The following is a 20103-nucleotide window of genomic DNA, read 5'->3' as shown; positions in this document are numbered from 1 at the left end:
TTAGTTATTCCGAAAAAACCGGCGACAATTTGCTTCGAAGTGCTTCGTGCGCGAACAATTTTGCTCATTTTGAAACACCCATGCAGTCGATTGTTGTTAAGTTTGGGGTTCAGGGTTCATATATATATATATATATATATATATATATATATATATATATATATATATATATATATATATATATAGATCCATGATTCGTCGCCTTCACGGTCTTGTAGACGTTTCTATTCTGAACGACTGTCAAATTATGCGAAATCCAACGTGACAAAATCTTTTTGACAGTTAAAGTTCATGCTTCAATCTTACGGTATGTTAAATGACTATATTGTATTATCATTTTACGCATAGCATCGATGTTTTCTGGCACAACAGTGGATTTTAAGCGACCTCCAAGAAATTCATCCTGTAGCGAAGTGCGACAACGATTGAATTTGGAAAACCAGCGAAATGCTGTGGCTCGAGATGGTGTTTCATCACCAAAAGTAGAAGTGAGTTGATGGGCACACTGCTGTTGACTTAGTCCACGTCGAAAATCACAGAAAATATAAATTTAATACCGTTTTATGACCAAGATGAATGTTTTAAGTTCTTCAAACAAAACACGTTCACAATTAAAAATGTCAAACTTTATGACAGCAATGTCAGATTTGACATATTCACATCAGTTTTGCTATATCTTAAAACTTAAGTAGCAACCTCCGTATCATTTTGAAGAATTTGAGCTGGTATTCTCTTTATTGTTAATTATAACCTATTTCCGTTGTTTAAAATTACTTTTCATTTGAAAGTCTTAGTGACAAAAAAAAATAAATCAATAACAACATTATAAATCTTGGAATAAACACTTTGAGATGCTGAAATATAAGAATGGAAACTACAGATTTATCACATGGGACTTTTGACCGCGACTGTACTATTTGAGTTGATTTTTTCGTGATAAAACTCACCGTTCTACTGAGTACCATAATCTTCAAAATCTATAACTTTGAATAAAACATTTTTAAGGTATTGGGTCTCAATTTCTCTAATTATTCTTTCACATCAAAAATAACGTCCATTTCTCACTAGAAATTTTTTCCCTATATTTACCCAACAAGGAAACCAGTTTTTTATATGGATATCTAATATTTGTCAGATTCGAATGGAAATTTGACATAAGAAACTCAACGGAATATAGCAATATCTCTTAAAAGTCAGTTTACTGTCAAACCGCCCTCGTACCTGTGACCTTACTGGTATAATCTATATAAATCAAAAACTCAATAATATCAATGAACATTATAGAATAATTTAATCAAAATATCTATCTATACCAAATTATATTTAGCTAAAATTCACCGTTTCAATTTGAACGCTTCAGTCGTATCATTTGACATGATGTAATTTAATAACCATCGATGTGTTTCGGACTATACAGTTAATAATTCCGGGCCGATAATCCTTTACGGATATTGTTAAGAAATTCAGTCATTGACAAGGGTCTTTCCATCACATAAATTCATGACTGTAATCGATTAGAGCAGCATATCGATATGGGAAAATTTTAGTTAATGTGAACAGCTCAATTGATTTATTCGATCATAATTATTTTAAACCCTGTATACACCGTCACCGCGTCTATTCGTAAATACTTACTTACTGAGACTTAACATTGATAATTTCTATCTTTTGATTATGATTTGTGAGGATTTAAAAAAATTAAATGAATTTATTATGGTAAAAAAGTATACAAGTAGTACTCACGTGGATTACCAAGGACGAAATAATAGATATTGAAGATAGAGTAGCAAAACTAAAAGAGAAATTTGCCCAAATGTACGACCAACGGAATAAACCTAAACTAAAGATCTTAAATATTTAGAATATGAGAAAAGCTTTGGAGTGAAAGATGCTTCTCAATATCTATAAAATGGTCACAAATACTAAGGGTGGTTTGATACACAAAGATGCAGAGAAAAGAACTCAATAGATATCTAATGGTTTACTTATAAACTCTCTTATTTTTCTTTAAACTATAGCTTTATGCTTTGCAAAAACAGACACGTCACTATTTTTTAGACTTACCTCCTTTAAAGGTGTTCATAAAAAGTGGAGTAGTAAAAGAGGCAATAGAAACATATAAGGATCAAAACGAGGAGACCAAACTGCGTATTTAAAGTGTAAAATGCCTATGATATGACATATGCCATGTCTTCCAAATTATGCACCCTCAAAAACTATGTGGTAACAATAAAAATAAGTCGACAACAATTAACAAACGCAGAAATTACGTTTCTACTAGGCTTTTAAGATGAAGTGATTAAATTTGACAAATTATTGCTATTGGTTAATTGAAAATATAGCTTGATATGAATACCTTTCATCAACATTGAAAAGACAAGGAATTTTATCAGAGAATTATACAGTTATGTAAATCAAATTAAAGGATTGCTTCTAAAAACTGTGGAGTATTATGAATATTACATGGGACAAAGCACTTCCAGTTTAATATTTACATAATAACAATTAATTTTCCACGTAAAAAATAACGTTCAGTTATCCCTAGTTATACTTGTTTCTTCATATTTTCCCAACAAAAAAAAACTATATCAGAGAATCATTCAAAGTATATAGTTCGTATTCATAAAATATTTAAATCAAATGTTCGTGATTGCACTTGAATATATCAAAACATACGTTTTAATGCGTGCGAGCTTTTCATCAGAATTAAGCAATTGTATTGTTTTCTCATATGTAGCATATCAAAAGATTGCTTCTAAAAAATGTGCAGCATTATGAATATTACATGGGACAAAGCATTTCCAGGTTAATATATACATAATAAAGTAATTATTTTTTCATGTATAAAATAACGTCCAGTTATCACGAGTTATACTTTTTTCTTCATATTTACCTAACAAAAAAATAATATCAGAAACTTATTTAAAGTATATAGTTCGTAATCACAAGATATTTAAATCAAATATTCGTGATTAGGTTAGGTTAGGATTGTATTTGGATATATTAAAGCATTCGTTTTAATGCGTCCGAGCTTTTCATCAGAATTTAGCAGTTGTGTTGTTTTTTCAAAAGTTTGCTTCTAAAAACTTTACAGCATTATGAATATTACATGGTACAAAGCACTTCCAGGTTAATTTTACATAATAACAATTAGTTTTCTACGTAAAAAATAACGTCCAGCTATCACTGGTTACACTTTTTTTCATATCTACCCAACAAAAAAACTATATCAGAAAATTATTTAAAGTATCAATAAATAAGTGAGAGTATTTTTATCTCATGAAATTTGAGCATATATTATTTTACGAAGTAATGGAAAGAACAATTATCAAAAACAATTAAAAACAATTAAATATGTTACCGTTTTCATTTATATATCGCCTCTGAATTTCTTAGTATCCAGAGGGAACTACGTGTTAACCTTTTTGAATGCCGATTAATTTGTATCTTTTATATCAATGTTCTTCTTCGTCATTTTCGTCTTCTTTGAATTTGTTATTTTTATATAAAGTTTGTACAGCTTCTGATACATCTTCTAATTTTAAATCAAGCTCTGGATAATTATTGATGAAATTTTCAATGAAAATCGGATCGTTCAACATTTCTAAAAATTCAACGTTTTCTGCAACGGAATTATGTTCATTCTGTAATGACATTCTTATAGCATAAATGAGTTGTTGACCATCAGTAAGTTGTGAGAAATCAATATCATCTACAGCTGCGTTGTTTTGTTCATCATGGTCCATCGATTCGTTACTTTCTTGAGTCACTGCGTTTGCAGCGTTAGCTCTATTTATGCGGGCCTCTTCTTCTCTCAGAGAAAGAAACAACGCCATTGCTAACTCTGGATCATCTTCATAATCAAATCCAATGTCCATTGGTGTTTGCTCCAATAAACTTTCAGCTGCAGCAGCACTTTCTAATAGAGGAGTAGTAAGTAACGTATCTGATATATTACGACCTTCTGCAATTGTTATCAAATGATTGTTGGTACCATCTTTTCCGTTGAGTGTAGAAATGAATTCATTTAGTGTATCATTGTTTACTTTATCTTCTCCGAAACTAATGATATCCACTGTAACTTTTTCTTTTTTAAGCTGTTTAGCAAGCTGTAATAATTTATTTTCTTCGTTAGTTACAGGGCTAGCAACAAAAACAATAATGCGTGTTTTATGATTTTTAGCTTCTCTATGTTTTAGAGCCAAGTGGGCTGTTTTAATTCCACGATATAAATCTATTTTTCCATTAGGTTGTATTGAATGAAGTTTGGAATATAATCGACCGATATCATTGGTAAGGTTCATTAGTACTTCTTGATTCACTAGGGATAATAAACCTACTTTATTTTCTGGATGAGAACGAAGCTTTGATCGGGTTAACATGTATACGGCATCTTGTTGAGCAAGTAATCTTGTTGGAGGAAAATCGCCGTTCCGCATATAATCGCTGTCGTCTACACATATCATTGTACTTTCCAATACCATATTTTACTACATATCAGTTATATCTGCAACAATTTTTCACATTAGAAAGTTAAATTCCTAATTTTTTTTTATTCGAGGTAACTCATATCGTATTGTATGCTGTATTAGAATGACAGAATATTTTTAAGATGAGAGGTAGATCTATAATCTGCTATCATGACTCTATTTTACTAATAGTTCTACAGTAGATGCTCTTCCGAACGGTCTAACCTAATTCCACCTAGAACAATATTTGCAAGACCTACTGGATAGGTAGACGTGGCTCATGAACACCAAGTTCGCCAGCAAACATCAATTTATCGGGACTCTTTTCTTTGGAGAATTCCAAGCTCGGGGAATCAGATACCAAGGCACACTATTACCTACAGAAGTTCAAGATCAATATCCACAGGCATCTTTACACAGGAGGCACCACTCGAACTACTCGAGTGTAATAGGATTTACCGTCTTGTGCTCGTTTTTTACTTAAAAAAAGGCTTTCAATGAGCTGGCCTACCAATGGGTGGTAGCGCTACTCTGGATATCTTGACATAGGAGACTCAGGTGCACTGAAAATTCCAAAGAGATTTAAATTCTTATTCGCAGATTGAGGAAAATTGAAGAGTAATTCTTCAACTCCCAACTATGCCCGGAAGATTTTCCAATTTTCAACAGCCTCCATAGCCGAGAGAGGTGGCGGGACAAAGGGAATGCTGAAGCAGTTAGGACCAATAGGGACTCCCCAAAATTAGTAATTAGGTTTATATCGACTAATGAATTATTATTTCGAGTTTGTGTGTGTTACTTGGTGAATATTAAATCAATTCAATAGAAGAATCATATATTTCATAGATATCAATATTTACCTAGTTTTTAGATTGTTTTGAGCTGGGAAATTATGAACCTCTTCCAAGAAAATTTCGTGGAGGCTTGACATTACACTAAGATTTATGTAGGCTGATTCTTTGATACGTTATGTATTACATTTTATCAAAAATAGAATTTAAATGGGAATCTGATTTATATTCAAATATACACTTTATTATCTTTGGTAACATCAATTTGGTAATTTTCCAAAAATTAAATAATAAAAAACTTTGACAGCTTTGCGAATCACTTATCACAATACTGATAATAAAATGACAGTAATGACACGGAGCTTTACTAATATATAGACAAGTTTCCATTCTGAAGTCGATAATAATTCTGCAAACTATTAAGTTCATCAAAATAAACAAAATTCCATATGAAAATCCCTATTTCTACCTTCATCCCTTCTTATGGGCCTATTCAATAAAATAAAAATATTTCTAATTGATTTTTATTATAAAATTCGATGTTGTGGATGTAGAACTTGTTAGAATTGGATTTTATTGCTATATTTTCGGCCCCTTCGTAACTAAATAGTATTCTGCGTTTATGTTCATAGTTGGGTAAGTTTATCTGGTGCTATTAAAAAGTAGGAACGGCTGATATCTTTTGGAAAGCTAATCAGACACTTGGCTTGAACATTTTAACGCAACTAAACAAACTGTGAAGCTGGCCTCAGTGTTTGAGCCTCGCCCCGGTGAGTGCTAGCACTAACTGATGACGAGGTCTGCAGTTTACTCCTCCTCCATGCATCAGATCACCTATATTATGGAAGTTGTGTCTTAGATAATTGAGTTTCTATCCGTTTCCGCAAAGTTTGCCTGGCAAGCTATTTACTCAGTAATGTTACACTAAGAATTGGTTCTGAGTTCATTGGTGGTGTGGTGTGCAATACATGCTATGTGTTACACTATTCTACAAGTCTAGAGCAAACAATTTCAGCGAAAGAGACAGAAACATGACGAGAGAAGAAGAATTGGAGAATGTGAAATTATACGACGATAGAAGAATGACAACATAGAAGCAGAGATGATCAAATATTTAGGGCAAATAGGATTCGGCATGGAACTTAAAAGAAATACACAGAGACTGAGAAGAATATCAATTGATATCACTACATAAAAAAGGAGATGACTTAATGTGCGAAAACTACACAGCAATATCTTCAGATGGCTTGAAAACATATACGAGAATCGTAAAACCAAAGATGATAAAATACATTGATGAAGAAATGAAGGAGGAGCACAGTGCACATAGAGAAAGAGAACAGATAGATCATATATACATATCAAAAGCTCAAAAAAACGGAAAATAGAACAAAGAGAAGAATTACATATTACATTCATCGATTTGAAAGCTGCATTCGACTCAATAGATACAAAATGGTATGAAACAGTATGAGGAAAATAGGGTTCCATAGAAAAATAACAGAGATAAGAAGAGGAATATATGGAAACGGAAGAGGGAGAGATTACATAGATAGAAGAATATCGAAGTTTAGGATGAAGATAGGAGTGAAAAAAGGAGATAGTCCTATTTATACTTGTCATGGAGTCATGGATAGAATAATAAAAGCAATAAAAGGGAAGAACTATAAACTGAAGATAATAATGGGCTACAAAAACCTAAACCGATAAAAATGGAGGGATTAGTAAGTGCAAACGATAAAGTAATCGGAGCAGATACATTTATGAAAAAGAGAGAAAAAGTAGACATTTGTAAAAGCACAATAAAAGACCTGACAATGGAAGTATTTATCAAGAAGTGCTAAAGAATGACAGTAAATATGAAGAAGATTTATTAATGAAAAGATAACGAATAGATACAGTGACCTCATTTGAATATCTGGGATAAATTTTCACAGAGGGCGGAATAATAGATATAAAAATAGTAAACAGAGTAAGAAAAGTATACAAGTGAAACTTATGAACAAAAATATAAGGAATAGATTAATAGTAGAAGAAATGAAACAACTAAAAAAATAGCAGGGAAAACTAGTATGGATGGGATAAGCAATGGACAACAAGTATTTGGAATATGTTGAGAATTGTACAGATACTTAAAGAGAAGAGCACCACTAAGCCTCATAAGAAAAGTGTTAATGGCAAAGAGACATATGAAAATAAGAAAAGGAAAACCTAGGAAAATTTGTCTACAATAAGTAGCACAGAAAGAAAAAATGAAGGGGAAAACAATACAGCAAATGAACGGGATAACGAAGGATTGGAAAGAGTGGAAAAAATGGATGGGAAGAGAACGAAAACTAAAATCGCAACGCTCGACAGTGCCTTAAGAGTTCTAGCGAAGAAGAACGTGGTCAGGGATATCTAGTTAGCCTAAACCAGTTCCATGCATAAACAAAATATTGCGTCACCATAGCAACGAACAATAACTTATTAGAAGTGTCAGTGTAAAGTTTGACGTCAAAAAATTAAACCAGAGTTACGCAATAAATTAAAAGAAAAAAAATGTCCACCGGAATTGTGAAAATCGAAAAATTGGAGTATCGAGCCCTCATCAAGTACCTGAGCTAAAAGGTAAGCAGATTTACGAAGGTATGCTTAATACCCTTGGTAATCAATGTCCTTCGTATGCGACCGTATAAAAATTGAACTGCAAGCTTCAAAAGAGGTAAATTTTCCATTGAAGATGATGATGGATCGGGAAGGCCAGGTTCTGTGTCAGTCCCCGAAAATATCGATGCAGTTCATGACAAGATTTTATCAGACCGTCGAATTGGGTTAAAACGAATATTTGAAACACTGAAGGAACGCGTTTATCATATAGTTCACATCAATTTGGGCATGAGAAAAATTGGGATCCCCAAATGTTTGAATTTTGACCAAAAGCGTGCAAGGGTGGAATGGCGACACACTGGTCTGCTGGAAAAGTATTTTTTGGTATTGCCATGGAGTAATCATGATTGATTTTTTGGATAAGGGTAGAACAATAACTGGAGATTACTATTCGACATTACTGATCACTCTACGGGAAAAAATTAAAGAAAAAAGACGCGGAAAGCTATCCAAAGGTGTATTGTTTTTGCAGGACAACGGCCCTGCACACAAATCTCATCTTGCCATGCAAAAAATTCGTGATTTAGGGTTTGAATTACTAGAATACCCCACTTATTCACCAGATTTGGCTCCATCCGACTATCATCTCTTTTCTCAACTGAAAAAAAGTTTAAAAGGTCGTAAATTTTTTTCCAACGAGGATGTAATAAAAGCTGTGGAAGTGGTTTGAATATCAAGAAGAAACATTTTTTTTTGAAAGGTTTAGAGACGTTGCAGGTTCGCTGTAATAAAAGTATCCAATTGAGAGGAGAATATGTTGAGTAATAAAATATTTTGACATTGAAACTTTGTTTGGTTCTGTAGTAGGCTAAGAATTTTTCAATATATCCTCCTATGTAAGTAATGAAAGCTATTAAAACACCGTGATTCGAGGGAGAATAGCCTCTGTTTCACATTTGTGATTTTACTACTTCTAAACATTACCATTTTATTTCAATCATATGATTGTCATACGATTGGTAAGTTTAGTTTTTCTCAAAGTTGTAACTCAATGAATCTTTGTGTAAAAACATCATCGAATTGATGTATGCGCTATTGTATATTTTGATTTATTCTAGAAGTAAAGTTTGAAAACATCTTTAGTAACGGTGAATGAATTTCAATGATCGTTCAAATGCTGCTGAAAAACCTTGACGGAGACAAATTATTTACTCGTAGACAAAAAATAAATGAGGTCCTGATTGAACCGTTAGCCTGGGTCGTGACATTTGACAGAGCTAAGCCCTCTCCTCTTTAACACCATTATGGACGAAGTATTAAGAAACTTACGTGTACTGAAAGGATATCGAATGAACAACCTTGAAATTCATATTCTGTGTCCATGTCGCCGTACGGTGAAAAGAACGTCTAGTAAAATACAATGACTCAAAAAAACTAAATGAATAAATTATCAATAATGCCAAAAAGCTGCTTAATGAAAGTTGTAGGTATGTATTCCTTTGGATGTGGTAATGTTAAAGGGGAAGTAAAGAGGCAACAAGAATATCCAAATATAACACATCAACCCTGGTAAACATCAATTTTAGTTATAGCTGTTACAGTAGCATTAATATTTTAAGAATAAAATTATAAATTTTAATTAAACTGTTTGTCCTGCAGTTTTCTTCTTTATATTGTGTTAATGTCTACTTAATCTATTTTACAAATAATGATATGTCTGTCCCATTTATCACAATCATTTCAAGGAACCTAATATAAGATATTAATACTTTTTTGATAGTTTGAGTGGAATATTCTCCAATGCAATTATGCAGCAAATGCGTTACTGATTTCTTCAAAAATATCAATTTGAGTTGACGAAATGTATAGATTCATTTTATTCATAACAAAAATCCTCATTTGTGAAGTAGAAAAATTACGAATTTCAGAAAACATACAGTAAAGGCGATTACAGCAGATGCTCAGAATGTTGTCCATTGACTTCAATACAACAAGCCATGCGATTTTTAGAACTTTGCAATATATTTTGTAACATCCCTGACTGCTGAATTCTTCTTATCTCTGTGGTAATCCTATCTTTTAATTCCTGAATATTGATAGGTTTTGTTTTACAAACGATGTCTTAAGTGACCCCACAGGAAATAGTCTAAAGGATTCATATCGGGTGACCGCGGAGGCCATTCGATAAAACCAAGCCTTCCAATCCATATTCTGGGAAGCACATTATTATTACCTCACCACACACACATAGTGCCAAGTATTGTCGTTTGGGGTACTGTTGTTGAAAATTTCTAATAATGAAGTTTTTCTTTAAATGTAATTGAAAATACTTACTTGGTTTTGGAAATATTCGAGCCAAGTCAGGTATAATACTATTTTCCAATAAATATAAATACGCCAAACCATTTAAGTTATCCCCAATGAAAAAGAGACCAATTCTTTTGTCGCCTATTATTCTAGCCTATACATTCAGTTTTTCGAGATATTAGGTGTGGAATTAACGCGTTCAACGAGGATTGTTACGTGACCAGTATCTACAATTATACCGATTAACGTTTACATTAATACAAAAAGTGGCCTGATCACAAAACATAACATTAATTAAAAAATTTGGATCGTTTTCATTGCGACAACTCTTGAGCCAATGTTTGTATGAGTGGAATTTATTATCACGTATAATTTTCATTACGGATGTTTGCGAATAGTCAAGTTCCCTGGATAATTGTCTAGTAATAAAATGTGGATCGTCTTCTAACAGGACACGTGCATCTAAAGATTTGTTTTCAGTTGATGCAGTTTTTCTGCACCCTGATTTGGATAAATCTTTTACTGAACCAGTTTCGTTAAACTTTTTTACTAATTCACTGACAGTAGATCTTGTTATGAGATTTAGGTTAGGATATAAATGATTAAATTATTGTTGATTTCTACTCCATATCCAACTATAATTTTCGTTTTTTTTTTCAAATAAACGATTCATTGTGACTTTCAATAAACTATGATAATTTATTGAAACGGCAAACAAATAAATGTGTTATTTTAACCACGTACCCACTCATATAGAGCTTCACAAAACATTAAACTACAACATTGTAATTATCAATTACCGCTGTAAATATAATTACCGCAGACATTTGAATTGTTAATAAAATTCAAGAGGAAACAGAGTCTGCAATCTTGGTTTCTCTTATGAAAATTTATGGTAGCTTTTAGTTTCCCATTTCTCTCTAAACAATCGCTTATGTGAAACCACTTAAGAGAATATGAACAATATATATGTTAATTCTGGATATTCATGGATATTCATTTAGAATCATGTCTCTCTACCATAGTAATTCAAATTTCCTCGAAAATTTGTCGTTAATTATTTATAAGATTAATATTTTTTTCACTAAATTTTCAATAATTATTATATGACGTATACATTAGTTTTTCTAGTGTTCTAAAATATGTTAATGATCAGTTTAGTTAGGAAATTTTGATTGGAGAAAGAGACAAGACAAGACAAGCTAAATATGACTGGTTTCCAAAAGAGTGTACAGAGATTGAGGATTGAGGAATTGGATAAAAGGCACAACAGATTTATTTGATGATGATAGAGAAGGGGTCCACAGAATAAAGTCAGGAAAGCCATTGCAAATGCAAAAAATGGATCCCCATTGGATTATTTTATTTGTGGTTACTTACAATCATTTGTCTACGTCGATAAACGAGAGATCTGTGTGGATCTGGAAATGGTTAATTGTTCATTTTGTTAACGAAGTAAATACAAGAAAAACCGTTACTTCATTTCTATGTTGAGCAGTACAGCAAAGCAGCAACATTGAGAAAACGATGTTAAGAATATTTTCTTTTTTTAACGGAACCAATGGATATCAGAGTAAAAAGAAACTTCTACCATTACATAATACTAAGTATGATAAAGCGGTTTGTCAAATTGATGGACAAAAAAGGAGTTTGTTTTAATTTCATTTGTAGAAAATTTCCGAATCTCAATATGGGAAAGTTTAACGTTCGATGATCCTCAAATACGGCAATTGCTGAAATAAACTGATTATATCAATGTTATGCAAATTAAGTTTTGAAAAGTTTTTTGTCGATAGACGAAAATTTTCTAGGTACCTAAACATGAAGCGCCAAATAATGAAGAAATTATGCAAAATTGGATAACAAATTTTCAGATTCTTGAAGCAAATCTGAATATTTAATTATACTTTCCAGACAGTAATCTAGAGGAGTTCCCGGATAATTTAGAAAATTATGGCACAAAGCGTTTTCACCAGGATTTAAAAGTGATCGAAGTAAGGTATAATTGTCGTTGTGATCCTCAAATAATTGCAGAACGCTTTTTATTGAAATATGTCATATGTGTTCGACATTTTCGTCTATATTTACTTAATTTTTTTAATCAAAACTCACACAATAAACTTGTTTGTTATTCTATTTCGATGTTTCATATGTTGATTGATATCTTCTGATGTCTATTGACGGTCAACATGCGTCTACTTTTATTATATCTTGTCGATTAACAGTTCATTTAAACCATTTCAGGTCGATTGTCACTTCATTTTGGTTGATGTCTTTTGATGTTTATTAACGTTTATTAATCGTATCAAATCATGTATATTTAGATGAATTGGCATCTACTTTTGTCAGATCTTCTCAATCAATATTCCATTGAAGTCCATCGAGGTCAATTGTCACTTCATTGTTGTTTGATTTCTTCTGATGTCTATTGAGGTCGAATCACATCAATTCATGTATATTCAGATGAATTGGCATCTACTGTTGTCAGATCTTCTCAATCAACAGTTCATTGAAGTCGATCGAGGTCAATTGTCACTTCATTGTTGTTTGATATCTTCTGATGTCTATTGAGGTCGAATCACATCAATTCATGTATATTCAGATGAATTGGCATCTACTGTTGTCAGATCTTCTCAATCAACAGTCCGTTGAAGTCGATCGAGGTCATTTGTCACTTGATTGTTGTTTGATATCTTCTGATGTCTTTTGACGTCTATTAAGGTCGAATCACATCATTTCATGTATATTCTGATGAATTGGCATCTATTTTTGTCAGATCTTCTCGATCAACACTCCATTGAAGTCAATCGAGTCATTGTCACTTCATTGTTTGGACTGATGGACGTTGATTGAGGTCGAATCACATTAATTCATGTATATTCAGGTAAATTGGCGTCTTCTTTTACTACTAGAGATTGATAAATAGTGAACATTAGTATATCCAAAATCAAATTTATATCAAGGGAAACAAGACCACTGATCACCAGTGTTATTAGATTAGTTTTTAAAAGATAGTACAGATTATACCAAATTGGTGTAAATTCAGTTTATATTTCCTCAAAATTGAAATACTTACGTAAGAATACATACTGGACACCCGGTAGACCGCTACTATTTTAGCACATGCAAAAACATCAAATTATTCAACTCGCATTCTATCTACCTGGAGGAAACTTCTAAAGTTATATTTTATCGTTAAATGAGATGACTGTATAATACTTTACAGCTTTCAATATCCTCGTGTGACGAATCTATTAAAACCTATTTTCGATAGACTTTTTCCATCTATATTCTCAACAGCACAACTTCAACCTCTTCAAACGCAACGTTCAAAGGCAGTCAAGAAGAACTTTTTCGATGGAGAACGTGCCTACAATTCACAATTAGTTAAATATAATATCGACATTGGTTTCACATTCATTCCTTCAAATACTGATATTTGTTTTTTGCACTTAGAGAATTGGAAATAACACTAGAAGTAAATAGTAAGTTCTATTTATGATGATGATGATTTTTGTCGAACGTGCTAGTCTGGATGAAATCGAATTTACTGTAATGTGGAAAAGACAATGATATATCTTATATACTTTCACAATTATCATCCCTCTATAGAAAATGGAATCAAGGATATCAAAAAAGGTAGTTTCATATCTTTCTTCTATTTATTTATGCATTCGTTTAGTTTTTACAAATATATGAATACTTATATTAGTTACACACGTATCTTAATTGAATTTTTGAACTCAAATTTCCAACACTAAAAAAATTAAAATTATGAACACGAATCAAATACCCATGAAAATATTATAATCTCACTCTAGAATGTGACAGATTTTTTTTTCATCCATTCAAAAGCCCATATACATTCAAATTCTTACACACTTAACAATACACTAATTTATTGAAATAATAATATCTCATTGTCGAGTTCTGGTTCTTCACGATTAAAAGGGAGTCTTCTGAACCGGTGGTAGGAAATATTGAGTTGCAATGGATTCTACAGGATAAATAATATCATTTACTTGGTAACTTTCATGTACTACTGGTACAAACAAATTACCAAAAGTATAAATGTTCATCGTTAACATTAATGGAATGCTGCATTCTACCACCCAATATTAACAATACAAGAAAAGTCACTTTCGTCTAAATGATTGGAGTAAAGCTTACGAAAACGTGCCGAAACTACCCGATCTTCACAGTTATCAGTGTTTTCACAGATCTACGACAATTGGAACTAATGCATGTTCACTTAAAATTTTTGTGTGTCTTAAAAGACCAAAAGTTGTTTTCTGGTGGATCTTAAGAAAACGTAAACAGTAAAAAAGCAATAATGTGTAAGATTTTTAGTTATAAGAATTAACAATAAAAATGTTTGGAGAAATAAGCAGAGTTCTTAAAACAGGGTTACGTAAACAAATTAAATCAGTGATGTTTTAAAAATTTTCCTAATTTAAATTAGAGGATTTTCAAATATTTTTAATTATGATCTTTTACTTTATTTTGGGTTTTATGGATTTTTTCAAAGAATAACTATGTTTTATATTTTAGTTTGCAAATATAAGTGTGAAATAAATACGCAGCCTTAAGAAATATTTATGAGGAAACTCTCCACAACGATGTATAAGAGGCACATTTTTGCTCCCACATTTCCGTGACAACTGAATTTATTAACATTTTTCAACAAAAAATATTTTATTTGACATATTCTACGATATTACTTGAAGGTAAATTAAGACTTCCAGACCTTTTAGAATTTTAATAGGCTTTTTGCTCTAAAAAATAGCAGTTACTTTTTTTAATTTATTGTCATTATTAAAAATAATACAGGTAGTACAAGAGTGTTGCAGAATTCAAGTTGGGCACTTCATTTTGATTACCTTTGCTCAAATTTAGCGAGTCAAATCTTCATAATTCGGTAACTGAAATCTTGCATACGTATTAAGTTATTGAAAACTGTAGAATTTTGAAATTCGGCGAATTCGCGCGGCAAATTTAACATTTTACATAAATGGCGGAAGCGCCTTAGATATGATAGCGGGCGGTTTATTTACAGTATTTCTTGTAAATAATTTCTAGAAAAGTCTATTTATTTATTTATTTTTTTTCTAAAACTTGTAGAATTCTATTTATGGTATATAAATAAGTTTAAATAAATACTCCCAGCGAAAAGAACGAGTTAGTAAAACTAATCGCAGACGTTATTTGAATGTAAATAAATACGATTAACGTTACATTGGTATCAGGTGTGGAGTGTTGTAGATGAATACTTACATATACATGGTCAAGAGACTAAGTGACCTAAAAGTAATGATACTATAGACACTTTAGCTGGCAACAAGCTGTTTTCTATCTTGGACCTGAAGTCTGGTCCCAAAAGATAAGGAAAACATGCTTCTAATACTGGATCGTTATGCCATTAGGGCTTAGTAATATGCCCACGACATTTGAAAGACTTAAGGAAAACGTCTTGTAAAACATGCCTGGTTTATTTGGTGGACATCGTGGTATTGGGAAAGATATTGGAGGATCATCTTAAGAATTTAGAAGAGGTATTTAAGCGACTTCAGCTCCCCAGCTCATTCTTAACTCAAAGAAGTGCCAGTTATTCCAGAACCGAGTCAACTATGGGCCATAAAGTGAGCAACGAAGGAGTGGACCCTGCCTCCATACAACGATGACCACAATCAACCGATAGGAGTTTTCTTGGACTATGGACTACCGAAGATTCATAAAAAAATTCGGAGATATTGCAAAGCAACTAACTCGACTCACAGAAGAAGCAAGAGAAAGATTGTCAAACGGCATTCGAGACACAGAAGAAACATTTAACCACGGCGCCAATATTAGAATATCTGATACCAGAAGGGGACCTTATCCTTGATATGGATGCAAGCAATGTAACTGCTGCTCTCACAGATCCAAGGAGGGTAAGAAAGAGTGCTGGGACTCAGTAAAGTTCTCTCGAAACACGAGGGAACTACTGCTTCACGAGATGAAAACTTTTGGCGGTAGTGAAGTCCGTGGAATACTTTTACCAGTATCTTCATAGAAGGAAGTTCCTTATCCAGTCTGATCATTCAGCAGTCAAGTGGTTGATATAGTTCAAGAATCACGAGAGCCAGATCGCTTGATGGATTCAACGCCTTCAAGAATACAACTTCGATATCCAACATCGAGCTGGTGTCAGCCATCGAAATGCCGACTCTTTATTTAGCAGACTGCTCCCACTGTAACAAAGCCGAATCGAAGGAAGTCAAGAACTACAGTGGTCAATGAAGAATAGTCACCCACGAGGAACAAAGAAGAGAATGATTCGGCAATGTAAGGAAAAAAAATCGGCGATCTACCTGGCAAGCAGTGTCAAGATTTTCATCGGCACTAAAAGCATATTGGGCTCAGTGGGAATCACTTGTCCTGGAAGAGGGCCTTTTAAAAAGAATCCTCGAGAATGATGATGGTTCGAGAATGAGAGTAGCCGAGGTACTGAAAAAATTACACGACAGTCCATCGGTAGGTCATCGGGAAGTGAAGAAAACCCTTCAGCGATTCCGTGAGAGGTTTTATTGGATGAACTGCTCCGACGGTATGAAGGACTGGTGTAAGAATTGTAAGACTTGTGTTACGAGTAATGGACCACATCGCAAGAGAATGGCTCCCATGAAACAGTATAATGTTGAAAGTCGAGAGGATTGCGTTAGACATCGCTGGACCGTTTCCGACGACAGAAGGTGTTGGTAAATACATCCTAGTCGTGATGGATTATTTTACAAAGTGATAATACGTGCGAAAATTCTGTTTGGACGTGAAATAAAGCTTTCTCTAGAATTTAGCTGTCGACCTGGAAAAGATATAGCGGAAGAAGATCCAATTGAGAAAAAGACAGGACGACATAACGAATTGGTTGCCAGCGACAGATTGAAGAAACGATACGACACGAAAGCCACAGACGGCGGTTTTAAAGGAGCGATAAAAGATGACTGCATAACCTGGCGAGAGGAAAGAGATTTTCTGCAAAATTAAAAAAAATCCTGGGAAGGTCTATACTTAATCAAGAAACGTATCAATGATGTTAACTATCGCATAAGCAAGATCCCCAATGGCAAACCGAAAGTAGTCCACCAAAATAGATTAGCGCCGTTTGAAGGAGTCTACGACCTACGGGAAGAAGAACACTATTTGTGAGAAGAGCCTGCCCCTGAAGAATTTATGGATGCGTACGTAGGTACCGGCGAAACTAGTGAAAAGAGCAAATTAGTGAAAGTAATCGCAGAAATTATTTAAGTGGTATTTATAAGTAAATAATTGTAAGTGTATTGTTTAGTTTGTAAATAAATTAAGAACGTAAGTGACAGTGTTTATTAATTCACCCCATGACTAAAAAGAGGGCAAATAAAAACGTTACAGTGTATTACTCACTTTTTCACATCAAAATGATGTATGGTATTATTTTCTGGGGTAGCTACTCATCAGTAAACAGAATATTTCTATTACAGAAAACAGTAATAAGGATCATTTACAATGTGCCCAAAAACACAAATTCGATAGGAAGCTGTTCATTACAGCGTTCAGAACTTTTTGATCTTTTTTCCATTTATTTTTTTATCGAGATTTTTTCCCATTTTATCCAAATGAAAGTATTGAGTCTAATTTTTACCATAGTTGCAGTGAAAAGTAATTCCACTACAAAGTTTCGTGCGATTGCAAACTCTTTGTAAAAGTCTCTGGAAATATTCCGTTTGATCGCTCAAGTCGACACATGTTTGGACCATTGTAGTGAATTACACGCTAAAGCTTTTTAACAACTTTTTTTTCTTTTTACTTTTCTCGTATCAATCAGTGACGCATCATGGTTTTTAGCATTATTATAGGTCTTTTATCGACCTACTTTAACACTCTTTGCCAGCTATTTTATCCATTTCAAGATCCGGAGAAATAATATCATTGGGTACAGAATCACGATATCTTTCAAGTTTCACCAATCTATTTCTTTTCATGAAATATGATTATGGGATCATGAGAAATTTATGTTTTTGAGCAAAAACACAGTTTACGGCTTCAAAATTTATCCCAAGAATTCATAATAGATATATCCTGATTTTGGCCGTAGATATGATTATTACATATTATTTCTGCTAACTAAAAAGCTTTTGTTCTTATGTAATCAAAACTATATAAGGTTAAACATTAAATCCGTCAAATAATTCCTAAAACTAGGATTTTATGCAACTGAATAGAATTTTTATGTGAATCAAATATCCGAACTATGAAAAAAATAATGCATCGATTTGAATAAAAGATTCGTTACTGTTTCATCAAAGTTTGCAATTCACGTTTAGATCCACTTTTACAAAGGTAGAGACCTACTAAATAATCTGGACTTTATTCACTACTATAAAACTCGACAAACGCTTGGCATTAATTATCGTTCTAGATAAGGGCCACGATACAAAGCAGAGTTTGTTATTGTAAGGGATAAGGATCGAAATTTTCGTCCTTATCCACACTTTATGTCTGTGGGAACAGGATCGGATTTTGTGAGTTATATTTCACATAATATTTAATAATATGGAAAAAGTTATACCGCAGACAATGAGCTAGTAAACAAATCAATTTTCAAATTTTTTCGTCTCCTGGTTCTGAATTTCTAGAACAAATAATTTTTACCGGTTAATTCATAATTTGTCATATTACATATTTATAAATTATTATTATACTTTAAACAAAAAATAATAATTATAAAAATGACTTGAGTTTATAAAGGGTTGTATCCAACAAGATTTTTGTTATGTATTTTTATGTATTTTGTACATGTTATAGTTATCCAAATACCAATTCACTGTAAAAGACTCTCCATGTTATAAAATCATTTCATATCATTGAGTAGAGACAACGATCTTGACATGTGTCATGTGTCATTGTGTTATTGTGACAGAAAGATTAGAGCTTCACAGTATTGACAAATTTAGTGGAAAGAAAGGTGTGTGAGTACTTGAAACATTCGTCTTGGTCAGAAAATAGAACATTTTCGTGCGATGATCTTCTATGACTTTGGATATAGATTAAACCAACAGCAGTATGCCAATCAACTCGCTTCGACTTTTGGTGATAAAGCACTATCTGGAGTCATCATGTTTCTCTGGTTTTCCGAGTTCAATTGTGGTTGCACTTTGCTACAGAATGAATTTCGCATAATTTGACAATTTCTCAAACCAAAGCGGTTGGTGCGAAGAAAACCAATCGCAAAAGACGAATCATTCTTCACCACGACAATGCGAACCCTCACACATCAGTTTATATAAAGTCAAGACATCGAATTGTTTGGTACCCAATGATTTCTTCTTATTTCCATAGATCAAAAATGAATTGCGAGGTCAACTTTTTTCTTCACTTGAAGAAGCAGTTAATGCGTTACAATCTCATGTTTTGATGGAAAAACGCTTCGACAATTGGTTTAAACACATACAAAAGTGTTGACTTTTAACTGTTAGCTACTATCATATCGGAAAGTATACATTTGGGCCAAAAATATACATTTTTCTGTGAAAATTATATTCTTTGCTTCAATTCAATATTTTAACTGGTCAAAATAGAATATTACAAACAAAATGTACTTATATCTATTTTGAGTGAGCGTTTCAAGTTTGGGGAAGAGTTGTGGTCTTTTGATACGTCAAAATTCAAAATTGAAGCAGATTCAATCACAAAAAAGCAAACAACGGAGAAAAGTGAAGAAAATACTGTCAAAATATGTTAAGAACATACTACAAAAAAGAAACAAGCCAATTTGAGAATTCAAAAATACTTAAGACCTTCAGGAAATGTTGATCGGTGTATTCTAGAACTTTCTCTGAAATATGACAATAACGACGATAATTATTTCTTTATTATATCACAATTAAAATTTGTATTTATACGAAGTTGAAAATATTTGGTTTTCATGCATT

The 20103-nt window shown here is 32.7% G+C and overlaps 1 protein-coding gene across 1 annotated transcript; it reads right to left on the bottom strand.

Moving 5' to 3' along the window:
* Positions 1 to 3269: 3269 nt before the first annotated feature.
* On the bottom strand, positions 3270 to 5586 carry LOC130901228 (26S proteasome non-ATPase regulatory subunit 4-like). The gene is made up of 2 exons (XM_057812437.1): positions 5330 to 5586; positions 3270 to 4507 (listed from the first exon to the last, which is right to left on the bottom strand). The coding sequence occupies exon 2, from the start codon at positions 4482 to 4484 to the stop codon at positions 3456 to 3458; it is 1029 nt and encodes a 342-aa protein (XP_057668420.1). The 5' UTR covers positions 4485 to 4507; positions 5330 to 5586; the 3' UTR covers positions 3270 to 3455.
* Positions 5587 to 20103: the final 14517 nt, after the last annotated feature.

This window comes from Diorhabda carinulata, chromosome X (genome assembly GCF_026250575.1).
Source record: "Diorhabda carinulata isolate Delta chromosome X, icDioCari1.1, whole genome shotgun sequence".
NCBI lineage: Eukaryota > Metazoa > Arthropoda > Insecta > Coleoptera > Chrysomelidae > Diorhabda > Diorhabda carinulata.
The sequence above is the reverse complement of the archived record's forward strand: the minus strand, read 5'-3'. Positions and strand labels throughout refer to the sequence as shown.

Excerpts from the sequence above, each read along its gene's own strand:
- LOC130901228 (XM_057812437.1), bottom strand. The coding sequence starts at position 4,484 with ATGGTATTGGAAAGTACAATGATATGTGTAGACGACAGCGATTATATG.